Source organism: Perna viridis, chromosome 2 (genome assembly GCF_037379345.1).
Source record: "Perna viridis isolate PV_CMFRI_1.1 ecotype Kerala chromosome 2, ASM3737934v1, whole genome shotgun sequence".
Lineage (NCBI taxonomy): Eukaryota > Metazoa > Mollusca > Bivalvia > Mytilida > Mytilidae > Perna > Perna viridis.
The window spans coordinates 17,287,837-17,309,362 of NC_142446.1; the positions used below are offsets into that span (position 1 = coordinate 17,287,837).

The 21,526-nt window shown below is 30.5% G+C and overlaps 1 protein-coding gene and 1 long non-coding RNA gene across 3 annotated transcripts; one reads left to right on the forward strand and one right to left on the reverse strand.

The window, feature by feature from the left end:
- Positions 1-1,592: 1,592 nt before the first annotated feature.
- LOC148623864 (paired box protein Pax-1-like) lies at positions 1,593-9,552 on the reverse strand. 2 transcript variants are annotated; one of them, XM_088566117.1, is made up of 3 exons: positions 9,352-9,552; positions 7,721-8,559; positions 1,593-1,939 (listed from the first exon to the last, which is right to left on the reverse strand). In XM_088566117.1, exons 1-2 carry the CDS (start codon positions 9,383-9,385, stop codon positions 7,736-7,738), a joined length of 858 nt encoding a protein of 285 aa, XP_088422243.1. In that variant the 5' UTR covers positions 9,386-9,552; the 3' UTR covers positions 1,593-1,939; positions 7,721-7,735. The 2 variants fall into 2 exon arrangements, with proteins under 2 accessions (XP_088422243.1, XP_088422242.1); XM_088566116.1 differs by lacking the exon at positions 1,593-1,939 and having other exon boundaries at positions 7,662-8,559; positions 9,352-9,551.
- A 345-nt stretch (positions 9,553-9,897) lies between these two features.
- On the forward strand, positions 9,898-12,011 carry LOC148623865 (uncharacterized). The gene is made up of 2 exons (XR_015919523.1): positions 9,898-10,158; positions 11,487-12,011. It is a non-coding gene; the product is annotated as an uncharacterized LOC148623865 (long non-coding RNA).
- The last annotated feature ends 9,515 nt before the right edge of the window (positions 12,012-21,526 follow it).

A 21,526-nucleotide genomic window follows, 5' to 3' on the forward strand; every position in this document is an offset into this window, starting at 1 on the left:
GAAAAAGTACTTTTGTATATATATATTAGGATAATGTTAGGGCAAATAATAGTTCCAAAAAAATAAGTCAAATCACGAGGAATATCATAACATCCTAGTAAAGCATCAACCTATCATATAGTTAATGTTTGTTAATTTATATGCTCTATATTAAAAAAAATTAAAATCTTATAAAGACAGGAAAGTCTAGAATGCGGTTAACTCCATATAACTATGGCTAATTTGTCATTTATCTAAAACTTAACTAAAAATGTCCAAAAGATCAAAAAGTGCTTCACCGAAATAAATAAAATAAAAAAGACGGCATTATTGAGCCCGTTTCCTCGCTGATTTTATTTCTTTAATTTAATTTTTGTGTTTTTTTTAATCAAAGTCTAACATAAGACAGGACGAATGCGGAGGATATGTCCTTATATTTCACATTATCTCGATATATATATATATATATCGATGTTCAATTCACAACTTTGATCTGATTTATCTATTTGATCTATACCTCCCTCCCCCGCCCCATCACAATAAATGACCTCAGATTAAGAAGACTGCGGTAATGTAAGTACTTAATGTATGACAAACTAGACCATTTTCAAAACTACTGTTTTTTCTCACATGTGCAGCAGTATACTAGCTCTTCTCAAGTATAGAAGAGATGTTCTAAGGGACATCCTATGTCTTACTGGTATTTTTGTTATTGATATTGAAAACTTATTGAGAAATATACCATTTCCAATATAAGACTATAAAGATGGTTTTCGATTACGTTATTAGATATGTGTCTAAGTATTTTGATTACCGGTCTACTAAAATATTTTAATTTTTTTATTGGTTTGTGATTTTCTTTTATAGGCAGAAGTCTGTTTAAAGTATACAGATAAAAACTATTACATGTTTTGATTTTTTAAAAATAACATTAGAATAGATAACATTAGAATAGATTACATTACAGATTTTAATATGACTCGCAATCAATCAGTAAATTCACGTTGACTTACATGGGTGATTTAAATGATCACAGCTACACGAACTGTGCTGATGACCGTTAACACCTGACACCGTCTCACAACATACCTCTCAAATTTAGCTTTAATCTGACAGGTAAACTTTTCACCACCTTTTGTTTTAATGGTGTGCTTTCATTATCAATTAAGAACAATTTGCTTTTTCTTTTAATAACTGTGTGGGAATCTGGACTAGAAACGCTATCTAATTGAGTAAATTTATGTATTTGCACTGCTTTTAATATCCGTAACATATTTTGGGACTAACATGAACTTTAATAGCATGTTCCGTCTTATCAGGTAGATAACCCGCTTATGTTGTCGCATAATTTGTCCCTCGTCGTACTGTTTTAACCAACCCCCAGAATATCACACTGATATTATACAAACCTATTTGTGGTTAGTTTCTTTCAGACATCTTTAAGTAACTACGGAAACATACAATCAATGAAGAACACTTGTTATTCTAACCCGAGAGAAGTATTACAATCCATCTATCCTGGAAGCTCTGAAGATGACCGGCAACGGTCTGGATTGAGTTATTTTGAAAATATTCATTGAATATGAAGCGAAATAATCGACATTTAAAAATTATTTTCTTTTAATATTGGGGCCTGTATAACGAAAATATCCTAACCCATGTCATATGACATTGATTAGGAGAGTATAATGTCTTACGACGAAGCTTTAGTTGCACAACAACTCTGTCTTAAAACCAGCATTGTGATGGTCATATAGCATGTTATTACTTCATTATGTAAATTACATTTGTTGCAAAAAAATGGGTGAATTGTACATGTGCAATGTAGTTTAAATGAGATATGGTATATCCATGCTTTTTTTCAAAACTTTTAACTTCTATACTCACAGCTGTCAAAAAGGGTGCCCAGTCCTACCACAACACTTGCTACTCCCGTAGTAGTATTAATTCAATGTAGATCCTGAAAAAAAAAATAGAAAGATCTTCTGGAGACCCTCAATTCAAGATCTTTATCAGAATATAATAGCATTAAAACCTACGATTTTTCCACACTCTATACTTCTATTCCCCATACTCAGTTAAAATCCCGAGTTAAACACATTATGCATCATTGTTTATCCAAAAAAGATGGTTCACCTAGATACAAATAAATAGTTCTTGGTACAGATTCCTCATACTTTATAAAACATAATTCCAAATTATCTTCCAAATATACAGAAGATGTTTTCAAAATGCTGGAATTTTTTATCGACAACAAATTTGTCCAGTGTGGTGGATGCGTTTTTCAACAAACGGTCGACATTCCAATGGGAACAAATTGTGCTCCTCTACTTGCTGACCTATTCTTTCACTCTTATGAGGCTGACGTTATAGCTGATCTGATCCGAAAGGAAGAATATCGTTTAGCTGGATCCTTTAATCTCAGTTTCCACTATATAGATCACTATATAGATGACGTATCATATTTAAACAATCCTACTTTCGGTGATCTGATACATCGAATTTACCCCGAAGAACTTGAGATAAAGGATACTACAGACACTGTTAAGTTAGCCTCATATCTTGACCTACACTTAAAGATCGATCGTAAAGGAAAACTATTGACCAAACTTTACGACAAACGTGATGAATTTTCATTCAGAATTGTCAACTTTCCTTTTCTCTGTGGCTAAATCCCTTCAGCACTTACGTATAGCGTTTTCATATCACAAATCATACGTTATGCCAGAGCTTGCCGTAACTACGCAGACTTTTTGTGTCGCGCTAGACTTCTTACAATTAGGCTTCTGGAACAGGATTATGTTACTACAAGATTGAATATTATTAAATTAAAAACAACACTCGTAATTTTCAAAGTAAAAAAATCTGGAAAAACTCACACACACACACACATCACATATTACCAAATCTGTATGTTTGTAGACTTGTATGATTCAAATGAAAAAAAAACAGAACTATTATATAATGACTGAAAATAATTCAATTGTATTCCACTACATATACTGTATAAATAATATAAATAACTTTCTAAATGATTTCATGGCATTACCATGTCGATATTAACGAATAACTGTTTCCATATACATCTGTGTTTTGACATTGTTTTGGTCGTGGTTTATGATCATACATTATAGAATTTATGGCCAGTACTTGGTACCCTCACTTTGTCTTCATTAATTTATCGGTGTACATAACACCTTTTCGATGAGTTTCGTAGCTTCCGGATGTAAAACCAGGGCCATATGGCAAACCAACATATCTTCTGTAGCACCATAAGCCCACACAAGATATCTGTTAGGTATAAAGTTGCCTATATGTATCCTATGTTGGCAGCCCTGGTGATTTATCATCAATGAAGCTGCACTATAGAAAGGCAATCAAAATGCTACCGGTTATTGAATATGAAATGGACACTGAAAAGTTACTTGTAATTTGTATGATTAGATAGATCGGTTTTATTAAGTTCAACGAGTTTGTTTTAAGATGTTTTGTACACATTAAATGATAGCAGAAAAGTTTAATTGCAATGGAATATCAAATATCGTCTTTCTTTACGATGGGGGTATTTTTAAGGCAACAAAAATGAAATTTTGATGCAATAAGGACAAACATTTTGTTTAAATACTGAATAAAATTAGACATAAAATGAAGACAGTTTTTTGAATAAGTCTAATGCAAACTGAGGCAGTAAATGTAGACTAGATATACAAGAGTAATGTGGATACAGTTTATGTTATACACCATGCATGTACTACTCAAATATAAGCGAAGTCTGTATGTGGCAATTCCTAAAATGGTTCTGTCAAACAAATAATGCCATATATATGTTACAGTGTATAATAAAGAATTATACATAACTAATGTAAATTTTAGAAAATATGTATAATAACCAACATGTTATATTTACAATAAATGTAATTTCTGGTTAGAACTAGGAATTTTATATATATCCTAAGATGTTTAGTTACTATGCTCATACATTATATGATTTATTTACTCATTAATTATTACTACATTGTAATTATACACTTTTATTGTAACATATATACCTGTATTTCCATTTACCGGCAAATACACGAATGTAACCGGTCCATAGTTGTGCGCTCTTGTCTTTGTAAAGCCACTCACGATGCTCTTAATTCATTTAAGATTATTGCGCAATAGTACAAATACAGTGTTTTGAAATGTTTGTTAATTGTATACTATTTAAATCTGTGTCTTGCTATCTTTCACCCTGTTAATATCTTTTAGTGAGTATTTCATCATTTTGTCAGGTAGTGTGAAGGAAACCTTGTTATTGTATGTAATGAGTGTACTTGCATTTAAACATTGAAAAAAGTACCAGTTATTTATTCAACTATTTAAATTATGACCATTTTCTTACAGACGCAAAAAGGAAATACCAAATACGAGCCCCGAGCTTAAATTCTTAACATATTAATAAATCATTGATAATATGCTTAGGTAAATATAGGTCTTCATTTCCAAATGCAAGGTGCGCATTCGAAAGGAAAAGAATTTAAATCATTTTAACATGTTAACCGACAAAAGATGAAAATTACACTTTTTTGCCGCTTTCAGGTATTAGTATTAAATATTATTTCCTCGTTTTTAAATGAATACAAATATATGATATGAAATGTTATTCATTCCTTGAAAATTCAAAGCATTTGTATAAGCTGTTGGTAAGAAAACTTCAAGACTTTTCACAGTTTGGGGAAGGTCTGGTGACTAAGTGTTTTTTTCAATGTTCAGGCCAAACTATATATTTACCATACTTTCAAAGGTGTCTTAGACTTGAGCGTGTCCATAGATCATCCAAGGATGTATCTAAGGTCCAAGTCAATATATCTATATTGACAACATGAGAATTCGGTTCACACTTTAGAACAATTATAATGAGGTGTCATAATACACTTTCAGTACGACCAATATATATATATATATATATATTAAAAAAGAAAATGGTTTAGATTTCTGCGGATATGTCGTTTTGTTTATAAAACAAACAGAACAACGCAAAAATATTCAAGGAAAAAATAGATGGAATTAGTTTTAAAAACATTAAATCTTATTACTGTCACTTAAATATACAAATAGAATGTTTTTAATCAGCTATCTATATCCAAGAGATAATATGACCTTTGTTCAGATGATCTTTGAAACAAGTTCTATATTAGCCTAAACAGTAGGATATATATACATTGGGTGTCTTAGGATAGATAAAATGAAATAAATTAACTATATGTTCGAGATGTCCTTTTAGGGTATTGTTAAATGATGAACTTGAAAATTAGATTCATCCGATTGCTTGGCAACATATCTTACTATATTTATGTCAATCGTTCACATGAGGATATCTAGCACCAATTTGATGCAAATGCTTTTATTATCTTTATCTTCAAATTTCGTGTTTGTTTCAATGGTTATTTTAATATTTATTTAAATATATATATAATTTTCAATATATTACACGCGCAAATCTGTACCACAGCTTATATGCATATCAATATACTGTATGTTAGTTAATTTTTTTTAATAAGTAAAACTTCCTATTATTGAGTTTATTGCCTCATTTTTGTACGTAAGGTATTTACATAATTAAATTTGAAAAACTTTTAAATAATGAAGACATTGTCATTTTAGAAAAAAAAACTATATAGATTTATAAAAAAAATATTAATATGAGACTCCATCCTCCTGGTTAGCATTTATTTAGCTATATAACAAAGACTAAAATGTCGGTTATGTTATAACATAACACATGCTGTATAATATATATATATATATATTTAATGTATTATCTTCTCTTTAACTATGTCTAGAGTTAATGACAATAAAATTTATTCATTCATTCTTTATTTGAGATTAGAACTTATTAACCTCAATATAAGTCAATATGAAATTCTACATTTCCAAGCAGACTACTTTAAAACTTTACTTATCGCGCATTTTTAACGTTATTTGTGCATATTCTGCTTCCGAATTACCTTTTAAGTTAAAACAGAAAAAAATAATGGGAAAACAACCTGCAATATAACAAAATTTTTGTTAGGGCCCAAATACTGTTTAGGACAATTATTAACACACATCAAAACAATTTTACTTTGCCTAGTAGGAGTACCTTATTTGTAATCATATTTAGCGATACAAAATCCTGGTCCTCAAAGAACGCTTTTTAATATTTAAGTGCAACATTTATCTGTTTATAATTAATGTAAAAAATTGTTATAAGCAATTTCAAAATAATGTACATTATTCAAAATTACAAATAAATAATTTTGTATATTTCTTTTCATAGTGACGCTGTGTTGATTATTCTATCATTCTCGGTACAAGACAGGCATACAGTAAAAGAACGTTCTTTCTTGTCAATTTATCCAGTGATCAACCATATGCCATTAAAGAGAATGTTCAAATAATTAGCAAAACTTCTATTTACATAGACCAGGCTGATTGTATCTGGAAGAGGCTCTAATTCATAATTAAACAAGTTAATTAAACCACCTGAAAAAAAACACACTCAGGTGTTAGATAAAATATTGCATATAATATTCAGTCGTCCATTCAGGTGTGGAAGCAATAAGGATTTTAGATACCCAATGAAAAGTATAATCCAAATAAAAAAAATAAGTGTTTCATATACAACATATCATAGTGTTTAAAAAAACTGACGAATCCAAACTGAATTTACCTTGTAGGTTTTGGCAATGCATAATTTTACATAAAAGGAGGTATAAATAGTTCAAAACAACTTAACCGGATTGTGGAAAAATGACAACTACTTTACTATATTCTTACGCCAAAAGATAAAAAAAAAAACAAATATAAAATAAGAAAAATACAGAAAGAGTGTCGCATAGAAAGGTAATTTTTACGAACGTAATACAAGTATAAGCAAATACTGTTTTCAAAAAAAGTAGTAGGATGAAAAGATAATATTTTATAAGCACAGGAGGTACACGCAACAAAGTAATCTTTAGTAACGAAAATATGTACCATGAATGTATCTTAAACGTACAAACATATTGATTTCCTTCATTGAGCCATTTTATGAATATATATATACTATCATTATATATAGATTCAAATAAGAAAAAAATAATGGCTCATTATATGTAATCTATTATTCCTACGACCAGACAATTCAAAAACAAAAAGCAAAAAAAAAAAAACAAACAAACAAACAAACAAACAAACTAAAATAAAACAAAAACAAAAAAAAAACGAAGAAAAAGATAGATAAATAAAAAGGTACACTAACAAGCAAGAAAAGAGAAAAACACAACAACAAAAGGGTAGAGTAACAATTTTGTTAAATCGACTGATCATTTATTCAACTTTACTAGGCGTAATATGAAAATTTTTAATATTTTTATTTATATCTTTTTTTTTTTATAAAAAGGTGTTTGTTAATATTCAACAGATATTTTTTGTCTTCAATATGAAATTGTATTTACAAAAAGAAATTCATATTTAACCCTCTTAATGTTAGTATTGAAAGGTAAAAGCAAATATGAAATTTTGGGCCAACAATTTATTTTTCTAACTTCATTTTTTGCCTATTTTTGTCTATTCATAAAAATATTTATCGTTTAAAACGCATAATAGTATTCCATAATTTAAGATTCATTTGTTTTGCAACATACCATGCAAGAAAAAAAATAATAAAAAAGATAAAATTCGGTCTTTCAGAGTAATTTAATGGTCACAAAATATATCTAAGTTACATAAAACTTACTGCGCGAAAAATTGTTTAACTTTGTAAGTACATAGGTGACATTGTCGTTGGTTTCATTCCATAATAGTTCATGTTATAGTTTTGTCCTAAAGATGTCATGGTAGGATTGTCCGGTGGCATTGTCTGTGGCATCGGTTGCGGCACTGGTGGTCTAAATCCTAGAATATCATTAACGGAATGTGAAGATGCTGCCCAAGCACGCATCATACAAGGAGTCACACAACCAGCAGTATTTTGTTGTGGTTTATTTGGAGCAAAATGTCCAATATGTGGCTGGTTTTGCATTTGAGGAGGAGGCGGTACTTGCACCTGCGGCATTGAAGGGGCTGGGCAAGAATATGGATAGAATTGATTGTAAATAGGGCCCGGGGCAGAACATGCAACGGATTGTTGCTGTTTATTCTCGTATGGTTGTGGCTGTCCTGGACTTGCACCACCATTTCCTATTTTATTTCGTAGTATCCTACTTATAGAGCTGACAGATGGCACGTTATATTTATCACATACACCATCAGCTAATAATTTATCTCTTATTTCCCACGCAAATATTCCAGGGTCTCTTTCTTTGTATATCTTTATATGTTTTACAACATTGGGAGTAGTCACTCTGGGTTTACTTCCACCAATGGCGCCAGGAAGAATTGAGCCTGTTTCATTATACCTAGCAAGTATTTTACTAACACATCCATGTGAAACTCTAAGCTGTCGGCTAATGTCACACGGTCTGACTCCTAACTGAGCAAGTTCAACTATCCTTAGTCTGATGGCATTCGGTAAAGGTCTTCCATTTACAAAAACACCGCCGAGTTGGTTTACTTCTCCAAAGGTAGAAGATTGCTCTAAAAAGATAAAAAAAAAGTATCAATACTAAGAATACTGTTGTAACAAACTCTTGGTACAAATAATGCATACAAAATGAAAACAGTTATAAAAGTGATGGAAATATTACAGTATCAAGTTCAAATTAAAACACTTGCAATAACAATCCTGTTTGTCTAATAAATTATCTTTATCAGGGATAAAAATCATGTAGTTCACACACAAAGTATGTAATTTTGATATCCTATATCTTTGATATGGTAAGAAAAATGGCAAATGATATCAGCATCAGTGAAACTGGACGTGAGGATGGATTAATTTCCCGTCAAATACAATTTAAATCCTACGTATCTAGAATCTGTGTACCCAGTGGGGCTATGATATTCAGATGAATTTAGTGTATCCTTTGGTCAATCGTTTAAACTTGATATAAAAATTTCAAGCCACATGTTTCTGTCAATACCATTCGATAAGACGATCATTTCCACAGCTTGTCATGGAACATTTACTCGTCCATGTCATGCGTAAAACAAGCATATCTTTACTTTTACCCCTAATGAATTTTCAATTGTTATAAACGATTATACATTTTATGCATAATGAGGCTCTATCTTGCACATTTCAGTTGATAGCATTCCATAAAATATTTCTTTGTTTGCTTTAAATTTTTATTCAAAATGATAGGTATGATAACTGTTGACGATAAACAATAATAATATCATGCACAAAGGTTCTATCTGAAACTTAGCAAAAATAGTTCAATTTATAATTACTGCTTTACATTACAGAAAGAATACGATTAAATAACTTACCCATACTCGAATACTTTGACAAAATGTCGAGCATCAAAATAGATGACTTCGAACTTTTGTTTAAAAGGCTTTTCTTGTAGGAGACTTCTCAAGGGTCAAAACAACACGGTAATCTCGAAATTTATCGACTTTGAAAGTTCATCTTTAGAAGTTTAAAATGTCTCAAAGTGAATCAACAGTCTGCAGAAAATGTGTCAATGGCTTGTATTACTGTGACTATTAGGTCTGTTGAAAATTGGCCATGGGCCGGCGCAATCTTCTACTAACATCATAACTTTACGGTGATTGGATGCTACTTGTTTCAATGCCAATCATGCTAATCTAAGTTCCTCCTACGGATCAGTGAAAATAGTTCCGAGCTAATGAAAATCTTCTACAGTTATACCAGCGAATAACAGCAGGGCTAGATAGCATTTTCATATTAATACGTTATGCTTTCAACTGCGTTTAATTTATATCTGATGTTCCGGTCACTATGAATTTCATTGCCAATGGTCTAGAAACAATTGAAATCTATATAATCGAAATGAATTATGACCAAACAATAAGAGGTAATGATAAAAATACTAGTTTTCTGTATACTTTATTGCTTAACCAATCTCTGGTAACGTCATTTATAACTGGTTATGGAATTCTACACCTGGATTCCTACCATTGAATCGTTGTGCTTCTTGAAATAGCATAACAGATTAGAAACGGGCATTTACTTGCACATTTTACTCATGCATTTACCATAAATGATTACGCATTAGGTGGTTCAGTTTTAAAATTTTAAATAACGTGGAAACACACTATAAACAAATCAAGGTAAGAGTGAATTTCTTTAAAATTCTAAAATACTTAGTTTGGAATTATTAACTAAGTAAGTAAACGTTTGTTTGGTGTTGTGTATTAAATAAATTTGCAAAAAATAATCAAGATTTGTTTTAGAAATTACCATTCTTAGATCTATCAAGCTAAATACTAACATCTCGTTAAAATAAACGTCTGATTTATCAAATTTGTACATACTCAAACAAATTAAATGACAAAAAAACAAACAAATCAAACAAAAAGAAAAAAAAGGTTTTCTCTCTCACATATCAAAAATTTTGCTTTCGAATATAATGACGAGTTTATTTTTATTCTCTCAATATAAATGTGTTTACACATAATTCAAATACATCGAATTAAAAACTATAACAGTTGTCAGGTAAATATCTAATTTACCCTCATGTCATTTATACTATTGAAACACATTCTTCTCCTTTTTATTAGACCCAGTATTAAGGTTAATTGCATTTTGTTTGCGTCGATTTGCATTACACTTGCGCCGGTTTTTTTTTTTTCAATTGTGCCGATTTCTATTTTACACACGCGCCAACTTTTTTTTTCCATTATAGGTCGACTACAATTAAATAAAATTGATTCTCAAGATATCTTATTTCTTTATTTTATTTATCAATATCAAAATAGTCCCTTTCCTTCTGCTAGTTACGTACATGTTATTAAATGTTCAATATTTGATCAAATCTGGATTTTTAAGTTTTATGTTGTTTTTTTTTTTTTAATTTAGGTTTTTTAACTGGTTGTTGTGTTTTTTAGTTTTTTGTTTTGTTTTGTTTTTTTTTTCAGTATTTGGCTCTATTAAGATATTTTCTTATTTATCATAGAAGTGAGAGCTGCATATCAATAAGAAATTTTCTAAGAAAATTAGCCCCTATAAATATATACAATGTGGTATCCCGTAATAGTTATAATAAACATATTTATTTTATTTCTTCACTGTAGATAAAGGAACAAAGCATGAATTCAATACTTTCAAACTGCCTAAGTCTTTACTACTACAGAGCGATATATCTAAATTCAATATATAATGCTTTTTATACAATATTACAGCATTTATGGATATTTTTTTATAAGATTTTTAACAGAAGAAATTTTTAAGCATTTCAAATTTGAATTTCAGATTTCTAGCTTATTGAAATTGCATATTATAGGGAAAGAATCCTGTAAATTGTTAATGTTTTTTTTAATCAATTTATTGTTCAATTGATATTTGAATTGAATTGATTTTTTTCTTTAGAATGAAATTATAATGAAAGCAATTGCGGTATTTGTTAAACAATTTACACCACTGTTTTTCTTTCTTTTAGCACAAATTTGCGGCCGGAAAGAAATAATAAAGTTCAAATTCCCATAAAATTTGGGATATCCATCAGTTTATTATTTGGTTCAAAGAATATTTAGCGCCTTCATCATGAAACTGAAAAGCAGGACTCAGAGTCGTACCGGAATGAACTTGAAATCTATCCGATTTTCTTGCCAGCGGTATAGTTCCTGATGCTTTTACCATCTGGTTACACAAGCATTTTGTACTCGATATTCAAACTTTGCTGTCAATATCATATCTTCGTTATCATACTTTACTATATTTTTTTGGTAATTAAAACTGGGAATTAATCTGATCTATATGTATAATACTAACTAAAACATGTTAAAATGATTACACATATCAGTAAAGATTATTGTATCACCCTCCATGAATATAAACATTCAATTTAATAATTTAAAACTTAAAAAGTAAAATGTCAACACTTGCTCTTTTAGTAGGAACCGGGCTCATTTATATTATTTTCTATTTACTTCTGTTACCCGAAAATAAAATGATTATAATAACATATATTTAGTAATTATTAAGCTTCACCCATATAAACAGATGTATCATATAATGGAAAATGGTTCATGTTTTGTACAAAGCAAAGGAAATTATAATTCGACATGGATTTCCTTGGTCGTTTGATATGTATGGGAAATCAAACTTTTGTGGACTTAAATGTCAAATTACCATTATTCAAAATACCCGTTTTATCTGGCAAAGTTACTTAAAATAAAGACCCTGAACACTGTCATTTAGATTATAAACCAAAATTATGATCATATATATAACAGACAAAATAATTTATAAAAAAAAGTTGAAAAGTACCCAAAAAATTTAAAACAGAGATCCCTGAGAAATACATAAAACACTTTTGAAAAAGGAGCTAACAGTATTTATATATGGTAGTATAACAAGTTAATGATTACGGTGGATCCTAACACTAAATTGCATGCAACAAGAAAAATACAAAATTTCCGAATCGTTTAAATAGTGATTTTTGCATAAAATATTTTTGTGTTACATATGAACATAAAGAGACAATTTTTATCAGAAGCACCAACATCTTTTGTATAAACTGGGTTTAGAATTTATCGATATTGTTTTGTTTTGTTTTGTTTATTTTTTGTTCGTCATCAATGCCTTATAAAGTGATTGAAGTATTTTTTGTTTGACTTACTATTAACAAGAGATTTTGGATTCAGATTCAGATTCAATAATTTATCATAGTCTCACCATAAGTAAAACATGACAAATAAAAAAAAATGTTATACAATCATTAAAAATTATACCATTCTATTAAGAATGACGAGAGACTTTAGAATTATAAGAATATATTAAAATTATACATTTATCACAATAAAACACGGTTATATTTAAGAATATATAAAAGGTATTCCTTTTTATTGGATTATACACTACAAGAAAATACCGAAAGTGTCTTAGGCCTATTACCCTTTTATGATATTTTCACTTAGTCGTATTATCCAAAAGCCTTAACTTAAGATATGTCCTTAACTTGGTCCCAACTTTAAGACTACTAATTTGCTATCTTAGAACATTCTTGAGATCATTTCAAAATAAAAAAAAACATAAATTTCTGTTGTGTATATTAGCAATTTAAACATCCTTATAACTTTGGATGACTGAAATGTGATAAACTGTTGTTTTTATTATTAATAGTTTACTTTAAAATGACCCCCGCAAGCAACAAGAATAAAGTCCTTATGTTTCCTGTATTACTGCAAATGTTTTTATGCAATAGGGAGTTTCAAGTCAGTCCATGTAGATATTCACAATGTTTCTAGATCTTTAGTGTATCATTTGTGATGGGACACATTAAACTGGGATTGGTTAATCACCTGTTTTGTTTTTATTGTTTTGTTTTGTTTTTGCTGCTTTCACTAAATTAAAATGAGTTCTATCTATTTCTTTGCATAAATGGAATACCGGGTAGTTGGTAAATTTTCTTTTTGTTATATATACTGTCCTATATCTTCTTCGCTGCATTAGTTGTTACATCTGAGCGTTAACTTTTCTCCTCGACTTCACTGACTTCTTTTCTTACATACTTGCGTGTACATATAGCAATGAAAAATGCACATGTTAAAATAACTCGTCTCCATAATAATTATTCAACAGTTTTACAGAGGGCAATGAGAAAACAATCATTAGAACGACATCTTCGATGTACAGTCTGATAAATCATATAGGAAACTTTCTCACAATGTACAAATGCGTTGAATTTCCCCATTGCTAACTGCCTTCCGGCGCACGCAATCTCATACTGTTCTATAGAAATTTTGACTATTGCACCATTTTAAGACGGGGTTCAGCGACTTCTGCAAAAACCACCGGGACAAAGACCATAGAATTAAGTCACTATTCCTAAATTTCTGAGGTTGTCAACATGTCCAGATTGACTGATAAGTAATGTTCGTTTACAGCATGACCAACAACCCCCATCTGTCATAGATAGTCTTCCACTTTTTCACAGAACTTAACCTATTACTAACAGCACAGTAAGTGGTAATTGACTACCCTCCAGAAGCCCCCGAGTTCGCCCTGTTTTTGTATGATTTTCTACGGGTTGCCACTTCTTTCTTCGATGACTATGCTTTTGGTGTATGTAAGAGTCTTGAGGTGTGTATCCTATAAAATGTAGAGTATTTCATGACCTATGGCCTCTTAAACGGAGTAATCTTAAGATTGAGGCATGTTTAAATAACATGGTCTAAGACATTTTTTTTTCTCTTAAGGCTGTAAATATGGAAATCATTTAAATTTCCTAATATTTATCTAAACTTTAAAACAACGAATAAGTTGGTCTCGACTTAGAATAAATTTACAAAATATATAGATCAAACGTTTTAAACAAATATGGGTGCTGCACATATGATACTAATAAGATATTTTGAATAAATTTACTTAGTTTTGTTTTTCATGCCATAATGAAATGAATGAATTTGCATAATTTTTTTTTAGAACTGGCTTTTGATATATTAACAATTCAAGTTTGTTTTTCCCTGCATCATCCCAAATTAATGATGTATTCTCAAAATTTACAGAATTATTTTTTTCGTAACTATATACATAGCAAGTTTAATGAAATAGTGAGAAGTTCCGTTGGCAGTCAGCTTCTTAATATTCTATTTCGGGAAATTTCGAAGTTCAACGCTTACCCTATCGGAGCACATGATCAATACTCCCATGTTTTAATGGAGTCCGAGTTGCTCATTTGCTTTTGTTACTTTGTATGTATGATTTTAGTTACTTTATGTTCTTTGTTGTGTATGTCTGTTTTCCATGTCTGGTCTTTGTCCCTGGATTATATTCTTTTGATTACCGCTGTAACCTTGGTTCCCTTGATTACTCTTTCAAATTTTAGTTGATAGAAAATCTTTCAAATTTTAGTTGATAGAAAATTTAAATAATATAGTTAAAATTGTTTTCATATATGTAATAAAAAATAGTCCAAGAGTTGCATTTTAAGACAGGGCCAACAGATCCTAATACAACTGATAATATTTGTATCTTAATATCAATTTTTGTATTCTTATACATTCATTTGTTACTTGATTTGTTATTCGCCGAGGCTCGTTTGAGTTGATATCATACACCCATTATGAAACCTATAATTCAAAAATGTGCATCTTTAAGATGGTATACGGATCCTAATACCACCGATTATGTGTACAGGTTAGCAGCCGATCTATTAAACTTGACTCGAATATGACCATAATCCTGAACTCTCCATATAGGGGTATTTCCTAGTATATAACACGTTTGACAGTTTGATAAAGTGAATAAAGATGTAAAATGACAAATCCAATATTAAACGTCAAAAATTCTCCAAAAAATGTAACACATCATAAAAATACACAAAACTAAATTTCAAACATACCGAAAAAGATGATACGTGAAATAGGTATGATCTATATGAAATGTTTTGTTTTCATTCTAAAGTAGTTATCTTTAACATTTCTTTCAATTGTTTAATAAATGTATACTATCCGAACGAAAGAAAGCGTCCTTAGACATTAAAAATTAACGAAAAGGTCTTATTTTGATTCCTATATCAAAATTAACGAAAACATCAATTTTCTTCGGATAATATGTCATTTTGAAAATTAATATAAAGATACAAATGATGAGTTTTATAATTACATAGCACCTTTTACACTTGAATTCATGTTTTATATTGTAAGTACAACTACATATGCAAAAATAAAGGGTTACAACAAAATTACTTAACTGATAGGCAAAAACTTCAGGCCATAGTCAAAATAAGGAAAATTCATATAACAAATGGGAAAATCAAGCCATAAACCATAAAGCTGCAAACGAACGCTATGGTCCTGTTATGACACAGGTAGTGACGAAGGAAATGTTGGATAAAACAAGGTGTGCGCTAAATCTCCTTCTGATTCCAATATGGTTAATAATTTCAGGTATGTTGCATTTACAAATAGCACAGAATAACATCCAGATAGTGAAAACAGTACAGAAGATATATTGATAATATAATGAAATTCCATTATCTATATTTGTTTTATCAGAAACAGAATATTTCTCAATAAGATGTGAATATTTGAAAAGTCTCAGGCAGCGTATGAGACATACTTTTATAAACTTGGTTCAAAGCCTGTCTCTTAGGCAATATCGTGCTCTAATATTTTAAAATAGTGCCTAATAGCTCTGGCAAACCTAAACAAGTGCAAAATTATAAACACCATATACTGTGAAAATTTTCGTTTTGTTTAATATATATGATCTAAGATGACTAAATATTACACAGAGAAAGCTGAGTAAGTAGCATGTTTTCAATTATTGATCTAGTGGATAGTGAACTATAGAGTAGTTTTTGGAAATAAATATTCTGGCCCTGAAAAAGTTGAAACTAAATATTCTGGCTTACACCTCCTACAAAAAAAAATAATGAATTATTTGACCTCAGTTCAGATACTTCCTACAGTTTAATGGAAATAATCAATCTTGCCCCAGGATGGTTGAAAATGTTATTTTGACGTGCAAAATTGCAAAAATAAGTAGTTTGACCCCACAAAATTTGGCAGCCCCTTCTCAGAATCAAATTGTCCTCTTATGCACGAGTTTAAATAGATATATATATCGTTCTATTTGTGCAGTCAAAATGCATTAACTGTATTATGTGAAATACGGTCACTGACTGAATATAACCATACTCCAGCAATGCTAGAGGTTGTCTGGCAAGCTATTTTGTGACTTGGTGCCATCCTAACCTCTAGCATTTGACATGATGAAAGCCATCGCTAATGTTAATTAGCTAAACATGCGTTTTAAAATACTTTATGTCTTTTATTTACATAAAAGAAGTTTAACCTACCGGAAATCGAACGATAAAAATTCTAAATATTTGTTAAATACCTAGAAAACATTTGTAATGAAGAGAGTTGTCAAAATGAACAGCAATTTTGAATTAGGTCACTAATTTTACGGAATACAATATATTTTTGACAAAACGAATTTAAAGTTGGTAAAGGCAATTCGCTGGTTAATTTGATATGTTCGTTTCGCAATTTTTAAAATCCGTGATTTTATCAACCGGAATTACACACTCAAAAAGCTAAAAACCAAATATGAAGTTCATTTTAACTGCTTTTACAAAGGATTTCCAGGATTGATGGATTTTCTCATCAGGTAGGTCATTTTTTTTCTTTAGTCACCTTCTCCTGTGTAATGGTAAAGACACTGTATAAAATGTATATGGAAAATAGTTTACAATAATTCTGCCGATTTCAAGGAACGGCGGAACGAGCGTTATGCAATATGGCGGTCGGAAGTAAGAGGTTGGGGTATGGAGGAATGGAATTCCAACCTATTACGTTGTAGGAGTAAACATAACCACAGGCACTCGTGTTACAGAGTTGGCTTCAACTTGGGGAACTTGTAGAGCGATTTAGCATTCAACGAAATACTATTTTAAACTTCTCGATTTTATTTTTTATTGCGCCATCTTTTACGCACTCCAATCACCAACAACATAAATTATGTAAAACACGTTCCGATACCATAAAAATACGGATTTACTAAAATGTATTTATCACGGAGCTGGACAGTCATATTCTTACTTAAAATTAAATATTATTATTCAGAAGAAAATATAAATGAAAATGGATGAACTCACTAAAAGCATGTGCAAAAATATCATATATTTTACATCCCCCGCCGAAACAAAAAAAAATAATATATCATTTTTTTTTAACATTGAAAACAACAAAATCTGTCTTCTTCTGCAAGGTTTCTACTCCAACCATCTTACATGTATACTAGTATTCAAGAGACTATATTGCGGAAACTTATCATGTAGCAAACTATAGAATTGTAGTTGATCTTTGCAGTCATATGCAGTGATGTGGCAGTCTACATAAAAAGAAATCACTAGAGTCCTACTCTGATTTTGTAGATAAACGTTCAAAGTGTTTACTCAATATTACATTTATACAGACATTCACACACACTTTCAAATTCCCGGGATTATACAAATTGAGACCAGCCCAAATTGCGTCAGATTCATACAAAACATTCAAAGATATTCAACACTAGGAGCATTACTACTTAAGGTTATTTGTGATTATCAATTTCTGACCACGGACATAGATTAAAACATATTCTGTATGCTACAAAAAAGCTTATCATTCCTATAGCTCTTTAGATGTCAGAAAATATTTCTTAAAAAAAACTTCACTACAAATATGATCTCGACAAATAGAATATAAATCCAATGGCACAGATTTAACCAATTAATCTTAAAATAGAAAACAAAACTTTTCATTTAGTAAGATTTTGAAAAGGTTAAACAATGCTCTGAAGCATTTGCAAGACAAGTTAATAATATTTAAAATTGTAAATATATATACCGTTGTTTAGAAAATCATCATGAAATACTTTCAACCCTTTCCAAATTAACATGAAGATATTACTTGGTGTCGAAACGTAAAGAAAAAAATATTTACAACATGTTTAAAATACGAAGCATTAAAATTAAAGTTCATAAAGCAATAGTCCATATTATCAACAGTTTACCAATCATATGACTTCTGAAATTGTCCATATATAACTATCAAAATTACACAGGCATTTTAAAAGTCTCATAGGAACGAAACCGACCATGAGATAAATCTCACAGGTATGCACAGTCCATAACAAATTCCGATCTAAACTATGAGATAAATCTCACAGATATGCACATTCCATAAATCAAAGTACTATCTAAAGTATGAGATAAATCTCACAAGTTTGCAGCTAATGGTGTTTTCTTTCAAATACAATACTGGATAAACATTAATTCACTGGAGAGTTGTTCAACAGTAATAATTGTAGAAAACAAAGTACGAAAAAAGGACCATGAGATCAATCTCACAAACATATTTAATGTCAAATGAATATCACATTGTATCACGACACTGCAAGATGAATCTTACAAGTGATACGTAAATGCATTTACGGAAAACGGATAATACTACGATATGAATTTGATGAGTAGATAATTTATAGCAGATTTTCATTTTTACAATCGTTGATAACTATTGTCAAAATTCTTATAAACCATAATCTAGCCATATCAGGGTGAGGATGAATTTCATCTAAGTATAGACCAAAATTCAGAGAATAAACGGGGGCGCTATGTGCTCGTTTCCGCACTTTTTCCAAGTCCAATCCAAAATTTGGTGAATTTCCACGTAACATCAGGTTGGTTTCACGAATAAATTTATTAACCTCAGAAACTTGAAGTTTTAACCATTTGTCCATTTCTCTAAATTGTTCCGGATTCGGATGTTTCCTGGAAATATTCCATATATATATCGAATAAAATGGTATTTCTAAAAATACAATTTTTACAGTTGGGTACACTGACAGAAATCTAAATTTTTCTGTATGCTTCACATATTTGTGTGACCTGTTCATTTCCAGCAGCTCTCAATTCTAGATACTGATTTTGTTTTAACTCTGTCAAATCACATGTCCCTAGTCATATATACACATTTAGATGTCCGGAACACAGCTCTTCAAATTTTGCTTCCAAATGTCGCTGTAGCCATATCAGCATATCTTCAGTTTTTTGCTCCTTTTGTGAGGGTATCCACCAAATTTTCTGCAAGTAGCTATTTTTTTCATTTTGTAAACACTGTTTATAGGTAAATGAATGGGTTGGACTAAAGGTTGATGATGGTAGTTGTGTAATACTATGTTTGGGGTCTCAGGAGATAAAATGTTTTCATGTTCCAAAACTGTCGGTGTGTTCAGGTGTTTCCAAACTTTTAAACAATAGGTTTGGTATTTCGGGTGATGAAATGTTTGCATGAATTCCAAAAATATAGTTGAGCTCGGATGGTGTTAAATTTTCAAACAAATTTGGGATACTGTCTCTGGAATTTTTAGAATTTTTCGCTGAGGTTTAATGGGGAGTCAGAATAATCATGTATTGGTGATGATTGACGATGAAGCAAATAATCTATATCGTTGGCAAGTTCTGTATTAATCTCATTATATCGTATGAAATCTTCGGATAAAATTGAATCATTGTCACTATCAGCTGACATTTACTAAATCTATACAGTGCAGTGAGATGAATCTAACTTACAAAAACGACAAATGAAATGAGTCAATACCTACTATTACAATGAGATTAATCTCACATGTAATATGACACGTGGTTTTCGACCCGGTTTACCTCTTGTTTTTTTTTCTTTGACCAGGTTTGCTATGACTTTTCTATCATCACAAACAGTTGATACTCCAAAATACATCGTTTTTCAGGTTCTCCACCATGTTACAGAGTTGGCTTCAACTCGGGGAACTTGTAGAGCGATTTAGCATTCAACGAAATACTATTTTCAACTTCTCGATTTTATTTTTTATTGCGCCATCTTTTACGCACTCCAATCACCAACAACACGTTCCGACGCCATAAAAATACGGATTTACTAAAATGTATTTATCACGGAGCTGGACAGTCATATTCTTACTTAAAATTAAATATTATTATTCCGAAGAAAATATAGATGAAAATGGATGAACTTACAAAAAGCATGTGCAAAAATATCATATATTTTACACTCGGAACCAGGATTTTTTTTTTTTGAAAAGTTTTGAAAATGTGAAAATAAGGGAAAACAGCCAGAAGTTATCTATAGAGATGTAGACGGACAAGAACGTTGCATTGATAAAGATAACGTCACGTCTTGCTAATTTTTGAGACAGAAATACTAAAGTTTACAAAATATTAGCCTTAAAAAGTTTTTTTCTCTCAAAATGTCCATTTAAAATAAAGGGAAAAAAACTCTCAAAATTAGTAAATACCCAAAATGTTTATTCATCACAAATTATATTCATCATAAAAATCACTGTATTCTGGTAATGAAGAACCTCCAACATTTGTTTGATCTCTTTATTTTTATTATTATTTTTTTTTGTCAGATATGAACATGTATACATGTCCCTGGTTGGGATGAAAAGGGTCTGCTCTTGAAGTTAACCGCCAATATCCTAAAATCAAGCTTATTGCAGTAGTTAACAAAATTGAAGTGGTCTAAGACACAAACTCCTGCATTTTTTTTTAAAGTTGGCAATATGAAAACTGAAATTCCTAGCTACATTTTCGTAAAAGTCCGATTGAGAGTCACGATTGAACCAAAAAAAAATAGTACCTAATTTTAAATGAGGGTTGTATTTTTTGGTAGATTTTCCTATGAAATTTTATATATCGGTTTGATGCTTCTCGGTGGCATTCCATTTGATAATTTAAAACTTAAAAAACTACGAATCTGCAATGACAGCATTAGAAAATATCTTGAAAAGCATTGCAGTTGTATTTTTATGGCCGTAAACTGGCTCGATCGCTGTCCGATTTTACTTTTAAATTACACTCGACCGAAGTGTAGGTACCAGTATCGTATTGCATATCCCTGAGCGGGTGTACGTCAAAACATGGATGCCATAAAAATATAATGCATTTTCTTTTTGCCTCTCTACAAACTAATGTTTTGTCAAAAGACA